Below are 19,576 nucleotides of genomic sequence, written 5' to 3'. Positions count from 1 at the left end.
TTGATAATGAAAATCCATGGATTTCAAATATCTAAGATTCTTAATTTCCTCCCATCCAAAAGGGCCCTACGAGTGAAGAATCCATGACAAGAATCCTTGATAATGAAAATCCATGGATTTCAAATGTCTAAGATTCTTAATTTCCTCCCATCCAAAAGGGCCTCACAAGAGTTTAGAAATTGTGTGATGAGAGAGAAAATATAGGAGGTATTCCGTTTAATTTGAAGGATACACATGAAAGAAAAGATAAATAAAAAATAGTATAAAAATATATCCTAATATGATTCAAGAAAAGATAGAGAGAAACGAGTTTCCAAGGAGGTGTGCAATGAAAGAGAAAATATAGTAAGATATTCTTTCTAATTCACCAAATCTTCTAATAAAATTTTCCATCTAATTTAAGGGCAATAGTGTAATATCATATCCTAAATTTCAATGACCAAATCCTAAATAGTTTTCGGATTGAACCAAATTACAAGATTATTTTCTCGACAAAAGATGGGGATGCCATCAAACTTGAATCACAATATTATTTTCTCAATATAATGGCAAAAGATGGGGATACAGTACCATGAGATCTATTTTTGTTTAGGAAATTGTTTCATGCGTCGGGGACATATTTTTACATTTGCATCCCCTGAGGTATAAACCATTCATCTTAAAGATGGATGAAAATAGGTGGTTCATCTAAAATCAGTTGAAATTAACGGTCCATATATTTTCTTCATAAAATTAGTATTTTTAAATTTTTAAATTTATTTATTTTTTCATATTCATGATCTCCATATTAGACATTATATATCCCTAAAAATTGGGTCCCAAAAACCATCTCAAGGTGTGGTTAGTTGAAGTATTGGCCCGGTCAAAGAAGATGTATTAATCAACAAGGTGCGGTTAGTTTAAGGTATTTGCCTGGTCAAAGAAGATGCGCTAATCAACAATGTGGGGTTAGTTTTTGATAGAATTGTATATGATAATTTTGTACATTCTAATCCCAAGATGTGCCACTATTGTGAAAGCCGTAATGATTGTCAACATAAACCTCTATACGTTGTTTCTTCATTGTCATGCAGCTCTTAGGATTTAAATATTTATGTACTATTTGTATGTCAAAAAAGATGCCTTTTTATCATTTAAGTATTTAAATATGATAGGAAATTATGAATATATATATATATATATATATATATATATATATATATATATATTTGTTAATTTGGAACTTTCATTTTATGTGATATTTTTTATTTTATTTTCTATTTCTTTATTTTTTATTTCTAAATTTTAAAATATTTTATTTTTCTATTTCTTTTATTTTTACTTTTTTTACTATGATATTAAAAGATCTTAATTTTTCATGGATGTGTATGTCTTGTGTTTTTACAAAAATACGTCTTGTTCTGTTTTTTTTTTTTTTTTTGACCTTTTTATTATAATGGGAACTACAAGTGGCTAAAAGCTTGATAGCATTGTGTTTTAAATAAATTGACTTTCCACTTATTTTTATTGCAATTTACACATGACATATGAATATTTTATTCTCTTCGGTTCAGTATAAGAAAAAGAGTAACATCGCGTAAGCCCTCTAGTGTGGCAAAGGCCCATTGGTCTAAGAGGAGTCTTAGTAAGATCCGGAATTGGAAGATTCCTCATGAGTTAAAATATTTCCTTTGGATTTTATTACAAAGAAGTGTTCTAATGGGAGATAGCCTGAGGAAGAGAGGTAAATTTCCAGTTAACATTTGTCTCATGCAAAAAAGATGAAGAGAATGGAGATCATTTGTTTCTTCAATATGAACTTACAAATACTTGGAGATGGGTTTTTAGTAAGTGTGGTCCCTTCCACATGACATATAAATGTTTTAGGGCAACTCTACTGTCCACCAGAGCCAAAGAAAGGTAAAGTTCTATGGAGTGCTTTGTTGTGGGAAGTATGGTTAATCGGAGAACTTTTGAGGGAAAAGGCTTATGCTTCGGAATGATTCAGGAAACCATTATGCACACTGCTTGGTCCTGGTTCTTAGTCACTAAGGAGGGAGATGGCATATCAAAGGTGGATGTTGTTCTCAATCTCTTATGTGGCAGCCATCGGGACTTGCTAGCCATGTGGGAAGAGGGATTGGACCAGTCAATGGCTGTATCAAATTGAATTTTAATGGCAGTTCGATGGTGAACCCTAGTCTGGGGGTGTTATTAGGGATTCAGAAGGGACCGTTCTTTTTTGCTTTTGGGGGGCATGTGATAACTGTGTTTTGGTCGAAAAGTATTCACTAAATGTAATAAACTGGTGTAAAAAGAATTAGAGACCCCTATGGACACTCAGATCTTTATGGCTAGAAGTGCATGATATAATGGCTGGATTATAATTTGAATTTCAGCATGTTTATTGGGAAGCCCTAGAAGTGCATGATATAATGGCTGGATTATAATTTGAATTTCAGCATGTTTATAGGGAAGCCAATAAGGTAGCTGATTTTTTTACCGAAACTTGGGGTGAATGGACTATATAATGTAATTCGGGATTCATTGCCATTGTAATTGCCGTGTTTTTTATATTATCAATACAAGTTTAAGATCCTGTAAAAAAAAAAACACAACAAAAAAAAAGAGATTTGTGTTTTCCAACATTTAGTACCATCTACTTTAGAATTTCTAGGTATTTTATTTAAAATTTGAAATTGTAGTTCTTTTATGATCACTATTAACAATTAACTCGTAATCCAAACAAAGGACAAATATGTTTATATAAAGAAATTTAATCTACGACCCTCTTCCATGCCTTTCAAGCAAGCATGGGACATATCCTTCTATCCAAATCAGGATTAAATACTCAAGACCAGTGGACAAGGGGCCGGAAGTCTAGAATCTCATCCGAGAGCTTTGTACAATGACCCAGTTGAGAACACTCTCCATGACACAGGATACATATCCTTAACTCACTTACCGGAATATATACCTCTACTAATAATGTCATAGGAGCCAGTATATCTTAGAACACATTTATCCTCAAGAACTCTTCTAAAACAGGGGTGCCAGCACAGGCTACCTGTTGTCCTCTCATAAAAGTCCACACTTAATTTAGGGTCTAGGGTTGCCAGCAATCCTGAGGAGATCACGGAAGGCGGCCCTAAGAGTACTATCACCAATTCAACATGCCAAACAAAGTCCCAAAATTCCTTTCCCAAACATATTAATTTGTAGAAGGTGCTCCACAACCATTTATCCAACAATTCTTTCATTCAGACACTCTGATAAGCCACAAAATAACCACCATCCCACATTTCGGCTAAGGGAAGTCTTCCTATTTAACAAAATGGATGCTATGGCCCTTGCGAGAACCATTCCGAAGAGATCCCTCTGAATGTCTCCTAATCTTATGTTTATGATGCCCTATGGATCCTAATTTTCATTTAGAAAGGTTTTTTGTTGTCACCACCGAACTCATCTCTCTGTCATCACCTTGTAAACTTTGATACATGAATATAACAGTGCAACCCTTCTTCATCCACCCCAACAATAAGGTCAAACTTCTCATGTCATTGCCACTAAAACAAGGATCTCAAGCTTTCATGATTAAAAGCCACAAACCTTTCACATGCCAAATTCACCATGTCAAAGTGTATGTATATGTGGCCATCTTGTCCTATAGCTGGATTGCCTCCCTATGCAAAGCCCCATCAAAATCCTAGAACTACTATTATATGTAACCCTATGCCATCTTCTGTAAAGAGGGAATTTGATGAAGTGATCTTTTTGAGAAGTCACCGTCTGGAGTTGCTTCCCAAATGCTTCTTTTGTGGTCTCTAGTACACTGGGCCTACAGCATGATCTGGCTACCTGTTGTATCTACAGAAGGTATTCCACAAGCAGTGACAAAAAATTCGACTCCGCCAAGGTATTCGGCACCTGGCCGAGCCGAGTTACTCGCGTGAGTCCGAGTAACTAGCTCGAGTATAATTTGATTTTAAAATAATAATAATCAACACATAAGTTAATGTATATATAATATATCCTTCATATGTATAACACAGAGTGTTGAATGGTGCAGTGGTTCGGTTCACTGTTCTTAGTATTTACTTATCCGCAATACATATTGGGTTCCGATCCTCCTTTTCATCTCAAGTTCTTCTTTTTTTTTAAAAAAAAAATAGCATAATAATAAATATATATTTAGTGTTCCACTTTTGTAATAAAATGTTTGTAGTGTGTTAGGTAGGGAGTGCACTCTTATTCTTACAGATCGTACGTTCAAATGCTCAAAGCCTGTATTTACTCATGTTTTCTTGTAAAGAAAAAAAAATGAAACAAAAACGGAATGGTCATATAGAGAGATCACCCTAATGACCAATAAACATGTGTGCTGGATAATAAAGTTGACACATTATTAGGTATAAACATTAAAAATGTGCATACAATGTACTGAGAGCAAACTCGCCTCACCCATAGGGTGAGGCAGGGTTACTCGGCCGAGTCCGAGCATACAAGGCCGGAGTCTCATAACCATGTCCACAAGTATTCTGGTCTTCACTTGCGACCAAGTCACTTTATTTCTATTGGTATTGTAGATCCTATGAAAACCTTCGGGAAACATACCTTAAATAACATATCTCCATGCCAAAAATAATAGTGTTCCCCTTAACTTACATTATTAATGAACACTGCTATGCAATTCTCTGTATTCCTCGATACATTCATAAGTAGCTATTTCTCCCACCAATTAATGATTTCTCCTTACCTTTCCCATTTTTATTCTCCTCGACAGTCACCCATAAATTTTTGCCCTCTTGCAAATTTCTCCACCAGCATTTTGTCAATAAAGCAATGCTCATCATTCTGAATCTACGAATCCCCATACCTGTGTAGACACCTTTTCCGAAATAAGTGATATTTTAGGTATTCTCTTGATTCCCCTAACTTCCACCTCATTCCCCTAACAAATTGCCATTGTTCAACAAGGTGGACTTTATCAAGGTGAGTTTACCTCCCAATGATAACGTAGTTAGCCTTCCATATGTCTTATTAGGTGTTAAATCTTTTAATTTCTAGGAACCATATCGACCTTGGCAATCAACCCGCTCGACCTTGGCAATCAACCCTCTGTCAAGGGGAGTCCAAGTACTTTATTGGGAGAGCGTCCTTTTCATGTCCCATTAGATCAGCTATGCTTTCCCCCCATACCTCCTTTTACCTCCCCTTAGATCAGCCCTAATCCAATAATATTGTCTTTTGCATAGACCAGTTTCCACTCCATAGCACTTTAAATTCCTGATTTCAACCACTCTTGCATCACCTAATACTAGGGTATCAACCAGCATATTGTATATATGAAATAGTTGGCCAGCTTCTATGAAGGTTTAAAACCAGACATCAACCTTGCTTGCTCCACTGATTTTAGCATCAAAATGAATCAGTTTCGAGACTCGGACATGTGTACTCGGAATCGGCTGAGTAACTCGGTCTCGCCCTTTGAGTGAGGCGAATTTGCCTCAAGTATACTGTACACGCATTTATAATATTTATATATAATAATATCCCAACTTCAACAGCTAATGCTCGAGTAGTTCGCTGGGTAGTATGCACGTTTATTGTTCACTACGGAGAGGATTCGAATCCCTCTATAACAATTGGTTTTTTGTTTCCTTTTTTTTTTTCTTTAAGAAAACATGAGTAAAAAAAAAAAGAAGAAGGGTTTGAGGAGAAGATTTGAACCTATGACCTCTAAGAATAAGAGCGGATGCCCTACCCAGCACGTCGTAAAACATTTTATTAAAAAAAAAGGAACAGCTATAATATATCTATTGTTGTACTATCTTTTTTTTTTTTAACAAAAAAAGAACTTGAGATGAAAACTAGGATTGGAACCCACGATGTGTTATGAACAAGTACCCCAAAGATCATGTACCCAACCAGTACACCATTCAAAGAATATTTTTATATATACATTAATTTATGTGTTATTTTTTTATTTTTTAAACTCAAAGTCTACTCGGGCGAGTGAGTCTGAACAAGTTACTCAGACGCACCCGAGTAAATCGGCTCGGCCAAGTCCCAAGTACTTTAGCTGAGTCGATTTTTTGAACACTGAAATGAAGGTTTCTGGCACAAACGCGAACCAAAAGGTGAGATAGAGTACCCTTCTCTCAAAACCCTAGTGGGTTTAAAGAAAGTAGTGGCTTCTCCATTTATCAATATGGAGAAATGGGCAAAAGAGATACAACCCATAATCCATACTCTATCTTGCTCCAAACCCCATGCTTCCCATTATTCTCACAAGTAGCTCCCAATCTACGCTGTCATCGGCTTTTTCTATACACATATCAACCCTTGTTTCTCTCCAGTTTCCTTGAATAGATGCATTCTCGTGCTATTTAAAGACTCTCTGTGTTCTGCCTCCCCCAGATAAAGGCAGATTGGTGCTCAGAGATCACCATTTGCAATACTTCAACCTCATGGCCGAAATCTTTGCTACTATTTTGTAGAGGCTAGTCAACAAGCTATTGGCCTCATATTTTGCTTCCAATAGTATTTTACTTTGGTATTACTGCCAAGAAAGTGGACGTTTTTGCACTAATCGCTATACCTCTATGATGGAACTCCTCAACCATGAGGGAAATACCATGTTTCACTACTTTCCTGTAATGTTGTAAGAATTTCAAACAAAAATCATTTAGCCTATGATTCTATCTCTCGTTCGCCTGAAAAGAATCCCCTTGCTTTCTTCTTGAGTAAATGATCTTTCAAGCCACCTACACTTTAACTAGATACACTTAAAAGAACTCCACTTATGCTAATTCTCGGCCTATGCTCTGCAGAGGTTCTTTGGTAAAAATGTACCATGGCCATTTGATTGCCTCTCTTTAACCCTCATCAACTCCCTGTATTTTTGTACACTAAAACTTCTGCTACTGGAATTTTCTATGGAGTGCAAGAACTTAGTGTTTAGACTTTTGATTCTCTTACCACAAGTTTATTATCGATATTTGTCCCAAAAATATTTCTTCCATATTGTATCAACAAATAATCGAAACCATTTTGGCGCGGGCAATCCTGTCTATTTCCTGATTTCAAGCCAAAGGATAGTTAATCCACTCTCTCACATCATCCCTTTATCATTGCTGAAGCTTTTTAGTAATTGAAACTTTCTCAATATCCTAAGCCCATGCCATCCGAAAATCACGAAAGAGGACCAAGTTTGCTTCACTAATTCACTGATACCCCTCTCTGCTAACCATCACCTTTGAAATATGAGGAGCTGCCCCAAAGTTTCTGTCCGCTGTTTCTAGGATCAGAGGCATATGATCTGAAAATAGCGTTGTAAGGGCATTAGCCATTGTCTTGGGAAAAGCTTCCTACCACCCACTATTTGTTAAAAACCTATCTAAGTTCGACATTATTGGGTTCTGCGAGCTTTGTTTGACCAGGTAAATTGTGCTACCACAATAGGAGTATCAGTAATTCATTTGAGATAATGAATACATTGAAACATCGCATACATGGAGTGAGTCCATGTGGGCTATTAGATTCATATGGCCATCTCAAATTATCCCATTCGCCTTTAATACAAGTTCATGGCAGAAGTCCTATGCGTAGAAGCCCTGTTGGGAGAACTTCTATAAACAACAGTCATACATACAATTGGGGAATATTGATAAGTTGACCTAGGCGATAAAGCAGCACCTCATAAACAAGAAATCAAAGTAATATTATTGTGAGCATATCAAGTCGAACTAAGCCGTGAAGCACAAGCTCAGGAACAAGGAAAAAAATAAATAAATCAATATCAATGTGAGAATGTAATACAATATATTATATGATATTTCAGAGAAGCTGAAGTCGATGCTTGACTCAGTTATTTACAGGCTCGGCATGACTCTGGGAGCGGAAAAATGTCCATATTTTGCTCACTATGTGACAATCTGGGCCAACTAAGATGGGATCTCATGTAGCATATGTGCGCAAGTAAAATGTACCAAGAGCAAGAAAATGATACTTCACTCCATGGAGCATGTACGCAAGTAAGATTCTCTTGACGAGCATAAATGCAAGTAGAGCATATATATGCAAGTAAAATGCAGTAAGAACAAGAAAAGATTACCTCACCCCAACAAAGACCTTGCTATCCTAGTAACCTTATCCAGTGTGAACCCAAACTTAGTGAAAGTATCCAAATAAGTACCACTTGCACCAAACCCACACACTCCATGCACCACCCCTTCTCCTCCTACATACTCCCTCCACCCAAGTGGAGACCCTGCCTCCCCACTCATCCGCTTCCGTACAGAACTTGGCAGCACCGATTCCCTATACTCCCTCAACTGCTCATTGAACAATCGCCAACAAACAAGTGAAACCACCCTCACTCTCCTTCCCTCCTTCCTCAACCTCTCTGCACTCTCTTCACACAAACTCAACTCTGGCCCCGTCCCGACCAATATTATCTCAGGCATGTCCACCGCTGAATTGTCGCTCACTATGTACCACCCCTTGCTCACTTTCTCCATACACGACCACAACAAGTTTGCTGACACCTTTTGCCTTGAAAGCGAGATAACGCATGGACCAGTTTGGTACTCCATGGCAGCCTTATATGCTCCTGATGTCTCATTAGCATCTGCAGGACGGAACACCAATAGTTGGGGAATCGCTCTGAGGCCTGCGAGGTGCTCGACAGGCTGGTGTGTGGGCCCATCCTCACCCAACCCTATTGAATCATGAGTCAAGATATAAAGAACATGGGCTCCACTCAAGGCAGAGAGCCGAATAGCACCCTTCATGTAGTCAGAGAAAACGAGGAAGGTGGCAGCAAAGGGGATTAGGCCACTTTGGTGGAGCGCAAGGCCATTGGAGATAGCCGCCATAGCATGTTCACGGATGCCGTAGCAGATGTTGTGGCCCCATGGGGAAGCAGGTTGCTTGAAGTCGTCAAAGCCATGGAGATATGCTTTATTGGAGCTTGCAAGGTCAGCGCTCCCGCCAATTAGGCCCGGGATCACTTTTGCGAGGTGGTTCAGGCATTTCTCTGAGTACCCACGAGTGGCATCGACAGGTTCAGATTCTGACCATTTCTGCCGGTCAAATGTGGGTGGTTAGCAATCTAAAATTCAGGAGGTATTGCATAATATGGCACTTGGAACTTGCCTTGACCATCTAATTCATCACAAATGGTGGAATAAGTGTATTTCAGTTAACTTCCAGATGGGAGACTTAAGGGTTAATCTCTGCTGCATGACTTTGGAGTATTGCAATATGCTTTTCAAAAGTTTTGGGAAGCAGCAGAGATCTTACTTATTTAATCATATTTTAGAAGTACTGTTATTAAGAACTTTTAAACAACCTATATTTAGTTTGCATGAATTTGGAGTATTGTTATACTTCTCAAAAGTTTCGGGAAGCAGCAGAGATCTTACTTAATTATTCATTTTTTAGACATACTTTATTAAGAACTTTTAAATAAACATAAATTTATTTTTCATTATTTACATAAGTTTACCTAATTTTTCATAAGGAATGGGCCTACTGAACCCGGTCCTGCACAATCCAGGAAGGACAATGGTCACTGCCGTCAGATGACCATACCATACAGTTATGATGGTCCATAGCTATTCATAATGCTCCATTCAGCAGTCCCCAAGTCTGTCAAGCAGAACTGCAGATTATCACCACCAAAATGGTGATCGGATAGTACAAATTTAATCGTAGACTGGTTCTCATAGCATAATTTCTCAATCAAATATCATTAGAAAATACAATTATAAAGTTCCCATGATGGATTCTCTGATCATGTCTTTTCATATATAACAAAAAAGCTGCCCATATGGCTCCCCTATGGATGCATGTGAAAAACCTCGTAGACTTACAGGAAGGGATGACTCCCAGTTTGGAGGGAGTCGACCAGTCAGAAGAATTTTGAATTCTGCTGCTTCCATTGGGTAATCATGTTCGTATCTTTCAAGTGTTGCATTCCACTCCCTTTCCATACTTTCTCCATGTTCTGTATGACTCTGCATTTCTCTACAAGCATTACCATAGAAAGATGAGAACACACATTTAGAGTTAGACAAATGTTTCAACAACACACGGGAGTTAGATAAATGTTTTTACTCTCTCTCTGTCTCTCTTTCTCTCTCTCAGACACAGACACACACATACAAAGAGAGAAATAGAGAGAGGAGCGGAGGGACCGAGGTGTTCAAACGGAACCCCAGTAAGAGAAGCCTTGAGCATGATTAGTCACATGTCACCTAGCACTCTAATGGTTAAACAAATCCAAGAAAGATATTATAACAAGAATTCCAAAAAACATGATTGGTTCTCACATTTTCTAAGAGGAAAAAAATTGGTTATACTTTCAAAGGGTAGACCTGGCATAAGCTTGGTTATACATTCAAAGGATATTTGATGTTTCAAACTTCTCGTGTGGAAACAATCAACCCTCTTCTAACCCTTTCTAATGTTTAAAGTAAATAAATTTAGTCATTTGGAGAAATTCAACAATTTTTTCTTCCAACCCATTTAGTTCAAACCAATGTTTTATATTTTTTCGATCCGGATCGGAACCGGCTGATCGAGATCAAAACCGGCCGATCCGGATTAAGAATCGGCTTGGCTGATCTGGATCCTGCTAAATATCATGATCTAGCCGGTTCCCCCTCTGAACTACCAGTTCTTGTCAGAGTACTGGCAATTCAGATCAAGCAAACCACCTAACTCTCACCTTTTGGTTGCTTTCAAATTGTTGTGTGAAATTTTTATCATCCGACGCACACCCTTAACACTTGGACGGCGCCCTTTAACTTATTTCTCTAATAGAGAGCCGTATTTTTTTACTCCACTCAAATTTATAATTTGGAAGTCCTTATTAAAGAAGTTGTGGCCCAACCCCTCAACTTGGATGCGTGACACTACGTTAATCTTCTATTGGGCTTTCTTATAGCCGCGCGGCCCCACATCCTTGCTCCACTCTTTGATGTAGGACAGATACGGAATGCAACTTGACCTACGTCTTGAATCTTTTTTACAAGTTAAAAATATGGGCTACATCAAAAAGGGATACATCTTAAGTCTTAACCCTTTAAGAGGTTTACTACATATATGATTATTTCAAAGAATCTTTAACCTTCTTTAAAATGTGGGACTAAATCCAAAGGGCTTGAACTTTTGATTTTTTTAAATAAAATCACATTTATTTTTTAAATTAAATCGCCATAGAAAAAATGGTTTTCTCTCTCTCTCTCTCTCTATCTCTCTCTCTTTTCAGAAATATTGTTGGCCATCCTTTTTTCAGAAATATTGTTGGCCATCCTTTTGTCATGAATGGTTACTAAGATTATCTAGCATATGGACATAACATAAATAGGGAAGGAAATAGACACCCTTTCCACCGTAAACACTTCAACAAAATAAATAAATAAATAGAGAGATAAATGTTCTTGGGCAACCGATTCAGGCAACATAACTGCATCTCAAAAATTTATAATTTTTAAAATATGTGAATGTTTTTTTTAAAATTAATATTTAAAAACAGATCCATTTTGATTTAGAGAGATTCAGTTTATTGTAATTAGTTGAATTTTAAGCTTCATTTTGACCATAAAATGATTGTAAAGGATAACAAATACTCAAATATGAGGCAGGTTCTTAGTTTTATGTATTTTCAGTAAAATAACCAAACACTATAATGCAATGCAACTATTCTTTTGGAAACTTAAAAAACTTGATATCTGAGAAATTTTAGTGATTTTTTGAAATTTCTTTACACCAAATCTTGCTGATCTTGCCAATTCTCCAATCTGGATCGCCGATCCACCTATCCGACCCAGTTTTTGAGGTACCCAATCCAAGTCACTGATCCGTTTTTTAAAACCTTGGTATAAAACTAAAAAAGCAGGATACTTCATATTTCGACCACAAGGAATAATGTTTGATACATGGAAAATAAGATAGTTCTTTTAAGAAAGAACAATCATATTGGATTACGAAGAACATAGAGCATGTACTAACCTTCGACATAAGGTTCCAAGGAAAGGGCTAAGAAGTTCAACAAACTATTGTTCTGCTTTATTTTCATTTGTAAATATTTTACGCAGCAATTGTTCATTCATAAATCACTCGGGGTTCCGTAAGTTTCATCCAGTTAGTGTGTCAAACTAGATGAGGGGATCATCTTTCCTTATTCTTTTTTAGGTTTAGTCGTTCCTCATTTTCTATTATGCTCTTCTCTTTCTTGATTCGTGATTTCTTCCACCTCTAGATTTCACAGTGCGAACAATGCTGACTGCTTCTACATACGAAAAATAGAACTGAAATCCTTGCCCAAAGAAAGTGATAGACAATAAAGCTTCACATACAAACTATAGTTAACGTGTGTGTGAGTGCGTGTGGGGTGGGTATGTGTGGATGTGTGTATGTGTCTTTGTGTTTTGTGTGTGTATGTGTATGTGTATGTGTGTGAGAGAGAGATTCATTTAGTGGCAGAACTGTACTTGTAGACCATTGGTATAACATGGAAAGGATGTCGATCTTTCCAACAAACTTTTTCTCTCATCTTCATGACATCATCATCAGAAAAAATCCCATGATGAGCCTTAGATGTTCCCTCCTTTCCAGATAACCTCCCAATCAAAGTTTTCCCCTGCATGTCAACTCATTAGAAAGCATGGACCTCAACTGTTCTATGATTCGGATGACTACATTCAAACTAAAGCTTGCTCCTTACATTATATATGGAAAAAAAAAACAAAATGTCAAAAAAACAAAATGCAAATTCCTTTAGCCTTCAAAACAATTTCAACTCTTCATTGCCTAAAGCTCTCATACCTTCATAAATGTTGGCTTCTCAATTTGTTTAGAAGCAGAAAGAAGTGTCCGACTGAATGATCCCAGATCTTCATGTATATTGTCAACTTCAATTGTGTTCCAACCAAGCGCCCTGAACCGACCACATATATCCTCAGAGAAAGCAAGGCTGGTGTCCCCATCTATGGTATTATGATTGTCATCATATATCAATGTGAGCTTGTTGAGCTTCCAATGTCCTGCCAATGAGGCTGCCTCATTTGAAATACCTTCCATGGCGCACCCATCACCCATGATACAGTACCTGGAGAGAACTAGTGTGTCACTTATCTCACCCAAGGATAATGAAACATAGACAGTAAAATTGTTTCTGTATGTTCTGCAATAGTGCATCATAATCCAATAGGTTCTGGTATGTGATAGTCCTCGGCAACACACAGAAATGTTGTCCACCAATGGATGGCAGAAGATTAACTGGAATTGGGTATTCAGCCAAATACAGTTAAAATCAACCATCCAGACATTGGATGTAGCTTAGAGGTGATAGTCCTTGGCAACATACATAAATGTTGCCCACCAATGGATGGCAGAAGATTAACTGGAATTGGGTATTCAGCCAAATACAGTTAAAATCAACCATCCAGACATTCGATGTAGCTTAGATTATAAAATACCATGGTTCATGGTTCACTGGACTATGGTACGTATTCCCGCATGCTATGATTGCATGTTGAAGGAACAGCATAGTACTCTAGTATTCAGTTAGAAATGGATCAAAACTTCACTGGCAGCATGTTATAACATTGATAAAGAGAAAAATTAGAATTTGCGCTGGTACATATTTATTTGTAAAGGACAAAGGCGGAAACAATGTAATCCTATGGACTATAGTAAACCATTGTCCATTGGATGCCATGATTATCTACTGCATGATGGACAATGCAGAAAGAATAGACACAGCCAGAAGAGGGCAAGACCTTATTGGTGGAATTGATCTATTCCATCTCTGCTACCATCAAAGATTCTACAGCAAACTCATGAACCAAATGGACTATGGGTTTTCACATTCAGTTGTGGACTATAATGTACTTTCCCATTTGTAAATGTTTTCCAAGAATAAACTCACGTCCGGTGATTAACAATGATCGCATCAGGTTTATTATAACGTCCAGCCAGGTGCGCTTCAGCAAGAGCCAGGCCGACAGCATTTGCAACTCCCTGCCCAAGGGGGCCTGTCACAAGATACTCAAGTAATAAGAGTCCTTCATGTGATGATCCAATTGCAATTTACTCTAATTACTGTTAGCAGAAGATCAATGGAATAAAGAAAGTAAAAACCTGTTGTAACTTCAATGCCAGCAGTTACATCCTTCTCTGGGTGACCAGGAGTGCGACTCCCCAATTTACATAGACGCTTCAAATCTTCAATCTGGATCACCAATTAATCTTAATAAAATAAAACTCAACCAAAACAACATAGACATGATTAAACCAAAAGGAAGACCCAAGTCATCTATCAAGCACTTAGCAAACCTATAAATTCAATTTATATCAGATTATTCAAAGACCGCTTCTAGGGAGGCCTTGGGCCCTACAAGAGCACGAGGGTAGTCGATTAGAGATTTAAATTTTAGGAAAAATTACAAAAAAAACCCCAAAATGAGACTTTCTAGACAACCTACTCCTAATAAAAAAAAAAATTCTAGAACTTTTTACCCCAAATTGAACCTTTTCTAGCAAATACCCCCCAAGTCAAAAAAAATGCCCATAGTGCCGGACCGCCCCCATTTTGTGCCGGACCCCATGCCCAAGTGCCAGACCGCCCCTATTTTGTGTCGGACCGCATGTCCCAAAAACCCAAAGTGCCGGACCACCCCCATTTTGTGCCGGACCACCAGTATTTTGTGCCGAACCGCATGCTTTCCAGAAGCAAAGTGCCGGACCACCCCCATTTTGTGCTGTACCGCATGCCCAAAGTTCCATACCGCCCCTATTTTGTGCTAGTACCATACCGCCCCTATTTTGTGCCATATCGCATGCTTTCCAGAAGCAAAGTGCCGGACCACCCCCATTTTTTGCTGGACCGCATTCCTCCCAGAGGGTATTTTGGTCTACATTTTACCTTTTTTATGACTTGGGGGGGTATTTCTTAAGAAAGCTAAATTCGGGGTAAAAAGTGAGAAAAGAAGTTTGGTTGGGGGTAAGTTGCATAGGAAGTCTATTCTTGGGGGCTATTTGTAATTTTCCCTAAATTTTAAGAACCAACATCATACTTTGATAAAGGTTCAAACATTTATGAAGGAGATTGTAGCAGATATTATGAAGTAAGGACATTATGCTCAGGAAATGTTTTAGAGAGGATCACAAACGCATGACAGAAAAACTACTGCACCAGGTCTAACTTTTCCAGCTTATCACTAAATATATGTATGTCTACAAGGGAAGTTGCCCCCCTTGCAATTTGGAATGAATCTATTTTACCCAATTGGTCCCCAATCAATGGAGAAAAAGGGGGCCACCAAAATGAATACTGTCAGAAATATTAGGAGATAGAGCACAACATTATAGTTTGAAGCTTTCTAATCTATTAGTAGAACTAGAAATATGAGAACTTTCATATGAAATTCTGGAAAGAGATCATGATTGACAACATACAAGCTTTGGACTGGTGATGGATATTTGTTGTTTATGGTTCTTAACTATAACCAGTGTTACAGGGCTCAACGAGTAACTCGGCCTCCCACAAGCAAGTTTTTGGAAAGTTAGGTGCCAAACTTGCCAGGCCCAAATAATTCATAAAAATATGAAAACAAAGCAAAAAAATATTAAAAAATTAGAGAACACTGAGTATATTGGTTAGATATATTTAAGCAACATTTGGAAATTCGGAAATTTCATATTTTTACCTTTTTTAAAATTTTCTGAATATTCAAGGTATAAATCCAATTTTTCAATAATCCATATTTTATAGCTTTTTCATCTTATTAGTCTCCTAATGATTTCTATTAATCCATTTAACTTTTTTGTTTTTGTATGGATTTTTTAAACTTTAACCTTTTTATTTTGCATTTTTTTTTTCTTTTGCGTTTTTTGGGGTGTGTGTGACAGTCGAGTTACTCAAACTTGGCCGAGTTGCTCACCACCACCAAGGGCTAAGTACCTTGGCCTACGAATTGTTCTAAACATTGACTATAACAATCAACCAATACATCTATCAGCTAGATAGTCATTACAAGAATTTCATTTCTCAAGAACCCATTTTAAGCATATTCCATAAAGAAAAAGGTTTGTATTAAGTAGGGGTGAGGTTTGTATAAGGCCCACCTATAAAATTTACTTACAGATGTTGTTTCTGTGTCAAAAATTTTATGATGGCTTAAAAATTTCTTTTTATCCTCAGTTATAAATTTTAAAATTTTAAAAATGTTACAGATCAATCAGATAAAAAAAAATACCTTGAATAACGGCGGTCCAAATAACTTGTCATTATCCTCCTTTATCTGACCAGTTCTCTTCAGAAACCTCATGCCACCATATTATTTCCCCTTCTGTTCTTCATAGATTTTGTTACCTAGATAGAAACATAGGAGTTATATGTATCATGGACTAAGATCACTAACCAAACTGATTATCAAAAGAAGAATCATTCTCCATCCAGATGGGTCTAGAAAGCCAGAAGGAATCAAATCATATCGATTCCTAAAATTTCTCAGTTCAATGGAACAATGAAATAGAAATTACTCCAAATTCTTCATGAATTTACATTCACAGGGTAAATAATGAAGAAAACAGCAGTTAAAGCCTGATTGAAACAATCCACAACACATTCACTGACCTGAACTGACTGAAACCCAACAAGATGAAGGCAGAGATGTATTGAAGGAAGCAGCCATGGCCAGCACTCAGAACAAACCGGTCCCGATTGAACCAATTTGGGTTTTTTGGGTTATAATTCATTACATGCCTATAAAGAATATAACCCACTTCAGCCATCCCAAGAGCCATTCCAGGGTGCCCTGCCTTTGCATTTTGAACTGAATCCACAATGAGCATTCGAATATTGTCGATCACTCTGCAATCAATGAGATCCTGAAAATACCCAACATCACCGATATTTTCAGAAGTGAAAGCAGAACAATTTCCCCACTCAAGCTCATCTTTCCATTGGAGCTTGTATTCCTCTGACTTTTGGTAGAGCTCGCTGTTTCCAAGGAAAGAGAGAGAACACCATGGTTTCTGTCTGAGAAGGTGTGTACCAAATATGTGAGAGAAATTGGACAAGTGGGTCGTCTTGAATGCTGAATGTGTGAGGGAAACATTTGGAGGGGGAAGATAGTGGAGATGGGTAGAGAGGGAAAGGCGGTGAGAGCGCCATGGATGAAACCCTGAAAGGCAATGAAGCTTTGGATGGGGAATAATGGTTTGAGTTTTGACGTTAATGGGTACCAACCCAAAGAGAAGGAAACGTCAATGGAAGGGGCGGACTCCGGAGATGAAAGATTTCTACGTGGCTGTGATGCCTTCATTTCTGTAACACCTGTTCGCAGAGGTATATCACCACGTAGAGAGAGAAAAAGATTTAAACTTTGATAAATCCAGAGAAGAGAGAGAAGGAGAGAAGAACTGATTATAGGCCGATGCGGGATTCGAAGGGGTGAAAGTTTGATCACCACGTGAAGTTGAGAAGCAGAAGAGAGAGAGAGAGAGAGAGAGAGAGAGAGAGAGAGGAGGGATGGTCACATTAATCAACAGGTAACGAGAGAAGATTGATTCCGATAAAAAAAAAACCAGGTTTGAATAATCGATGATGTTCTACTGGCCAAGGTTAAACAAAAGGTTTCGGACTGGCCACCCAAGTTGGAGTCGGATAGCTAGATCGGCCATTTAGATTACCGAATCGGCCAAATTGGCCCTAAAATAATAATTATAATAATCTTTTAAAAAAAAAGTTAATTAAAAATCCCTGAAGAACTTAATTTTTAAGGATTTTTATTTCCTCAAAAAAATAAAAATCCCTCAAATTTATAGTTTTGAGTTTTAAATTAACGGAAAGGTTTCTATACTTCGTTTGTAACATAGAAGATCTATGCTTTCCCTACTATCCAACCGTCCAATTTTGATCAAGAAAGTCACTTACCGTTTGATCTTAGATCTGACGTCTCAAAGTATTTTTCTTTTTAGTTTCTTTATACAAATTGTATGAATATAAAATTTGGTACATGTCATCTTCTCATTGGAGTGCACTTATAAAATATATTAAAAATAATTTTTTGATAAAATATAATGACTAACATACCCCTTGAAACTTTTAAAAGTATTTTGGTTATTTTATTTTATTGAAAATATTTTTTTTATATTTTTCGCTAGTGGGAGTTTAAAAGAAGATTGGACGTTAAAAATGGTGTCAAAGTAGTTTATAGAAAAAAATAAAAAATAAAATAGTGTAGAGACGTGACATTGTAATTGGAGCAATCTTAGCCCTCCATTCAAAATGAACGGTTGGATGAGGGGAAGTATATAAGTATTATGCTATAGGGGAAACATAGAAAGCTTGTCCTTTAATTAAAAGTCGGGCTTCTATGTTATGTTTATTATTTTGTAAAAATAAATTAATACTGAGCTTTCATTTGCCTATTTGTACGTTTGTTGACCATTATTTTCACACAATTGAAAAAAATAGCATACACTCATTATTGATATGAATATTTGGTCCAAAATACAGCACACAACTATTAAAATACAATCTAATACCAAATTAAAAGTGTCATTCTTCCTCTTCATTCACTAAATTGTCTTAACAGGTCATTGACTTGCTCAATATACACGTCATAATCGTCGTAGCCGAACTAACGATGCCTTACCATTTAAGTTAACTGTCATTTAAAAATTTAATTCCAAATATAATTTCCTTTACATTCATACATTCACAAGTTTTTTAATATTAAATATTTCAAATCTTGTTTTCGTAAATACCGTAACAATAAGTATACTCTAAAATTAGAAATATTAGGTTGTAATTATTTGACTTTACAAGTATACATAAATTTAAACTTTGTTTTATAATAACTTCTAATATAAAAATATTCTTATTTACATATGTAATAAAAAAGTATACATTATGTATTTTATAACATAAAAAAATTAATTACTAAATTACAACATTTGCGTGATTAATATATAATGATAATAAGGTACTATATTACTTCTAATATGCAAATGATCCATCTTAATGATATAGTAATATGGTAGATAGTAAATATAATAACTAAAAAAGGATATATATATTAGTATTAGAATATATTTATATATTCTAGTATTTTCAAGAAATTTTCTAAATAAAACGAAAAACTATAAAATTCATCAAGATCAATTAATATATGACAATTCATCAAAAATATAAACCCAATAAATACCTTTTTTTTTTCTGCCCTCGATTTGTATTTAAATAAGTTTAGATCAACAAATTTATATAACAAATTTGTACATAGGTGAAATCTTTTAAAACCAAATTTGCACAAATTTAGTTCAAAATATTTTCCAATATCCTCAAAAAGGCGGATTATGTCACTAAAACAAAGATGGATTAGGTATTGATATTGTTTCCTCATCCGATCTTATTGAGTAGGACATGAGGTAAGTTCTCAGAAAAGGGATGATCACGATGTTACTGTGGAGTTATGCGACAAAATTACTGCCTCAATGTGGGAACGCTATCAAAATAGGAACCAGCATGTAGTGGTTATGAAGATAGTACATTTTCTGTACTCGTTTGAAGTGGTTA

The 19,576-nt window shown here is 36.6% G+C and overlaps 1 protein-coding gene across 7 annotated transcripts; it reads right to left on the bottom strand.

Moving 5' to 3' along the window:
* Positions 1 to 7,750: 7,750 nt before the first annotated feature.
* LOC18422789 (transketolase, chloroplastic) lies at positions 7,751 to 17,654 on the bottom strand. 7 transcript variants are annotated; one of them, XR_016059985.1, is made up of 9 exons: positions 16,631 to 17,649; positions 16,251 to 16,366; positions 14,134 to 14,224; positions 13,922 to 14,027; positions 12,817 to 13,099; positions 12,483 to 12,631; positions 9,858 to 10,011; positions 9,491 to 9,646; positions 7,751 to 9,065 (listed from the first exon to the last, which is right to left on the bottom strand). XR_016059985.1 is itself a non-coding variant. In XM_020671498.2 (8 exons), the coding sequence occupies exons 2-8, from the start codon at positions 16,320 to 16,322 to the stop codon at positions 8,097 to 8,099; spliced, it is 1,824 nt and encodes a 607-aa protein (XP_020527157.2). In that variant the 5' UTR covers positions 16,323 to 16,366; positions 16,631 to 17,654; the 3' UTR covers positions 7,751 to 8,096. The 7 variants fall into 7 exon arrangements, 2 of the variants coding, with proteins under 2 accessions (XP_020527157.2, XP_088728987.1); XR_016059986.1 differs by having other exon boundaries at positions 9,491 to 9,633; XR_016059989.1 differs by lacking the exon at positions 12,483 to 12,631.
* Between the last annotated feature and the right edge of the window lie 1,922 nt (positions 17,655 to 19,576).

This window comes from Amborella trichopoda, chromosome 7 (genome assembly GCF_054954075.1).
Source record: "Amborella trichopoda isolate Santa Cruz 75 chromosome 7, AtrichopodaSantaCruz75HAP2 v2.0, whole genome shotgun sequence".
NCBI lineage: Eukaryota > Viridiplantae > Streptophyta > Magnoliopsida > Amborellales > Amborellaceae > Amborella > Amborella trichopoda.
Note: the sequence above shows the minus strand (reverse complement) of the source record. Positions and strands in the feature narration are given on the sequence as shown.

Bases quoted from the DNA above. Each gene is read 5' to 3' on its own strand.
- LOC18422789 (XM_020671498.2), bottom strand. From the start codon at position 16,322: ATGAGGTTTCTGAAGAGAACTGGTCAGATAAAGGAGGATAATGACAAG. The intron at 12,632-12,816 runs GTATGAGAGCTT...GTTGACATGCAG, and splicing joins AGAAGCCAACATTTATGAAG to GGGAAAACTTTGATTGGGAG. The intron at 10,012-12,482 runs GTACAGTTCTGC...TAATGCTTGTAG, and splicing joins GTTATACCAATGGTCTACAA to AGAAATGCAGAGTCATACAG.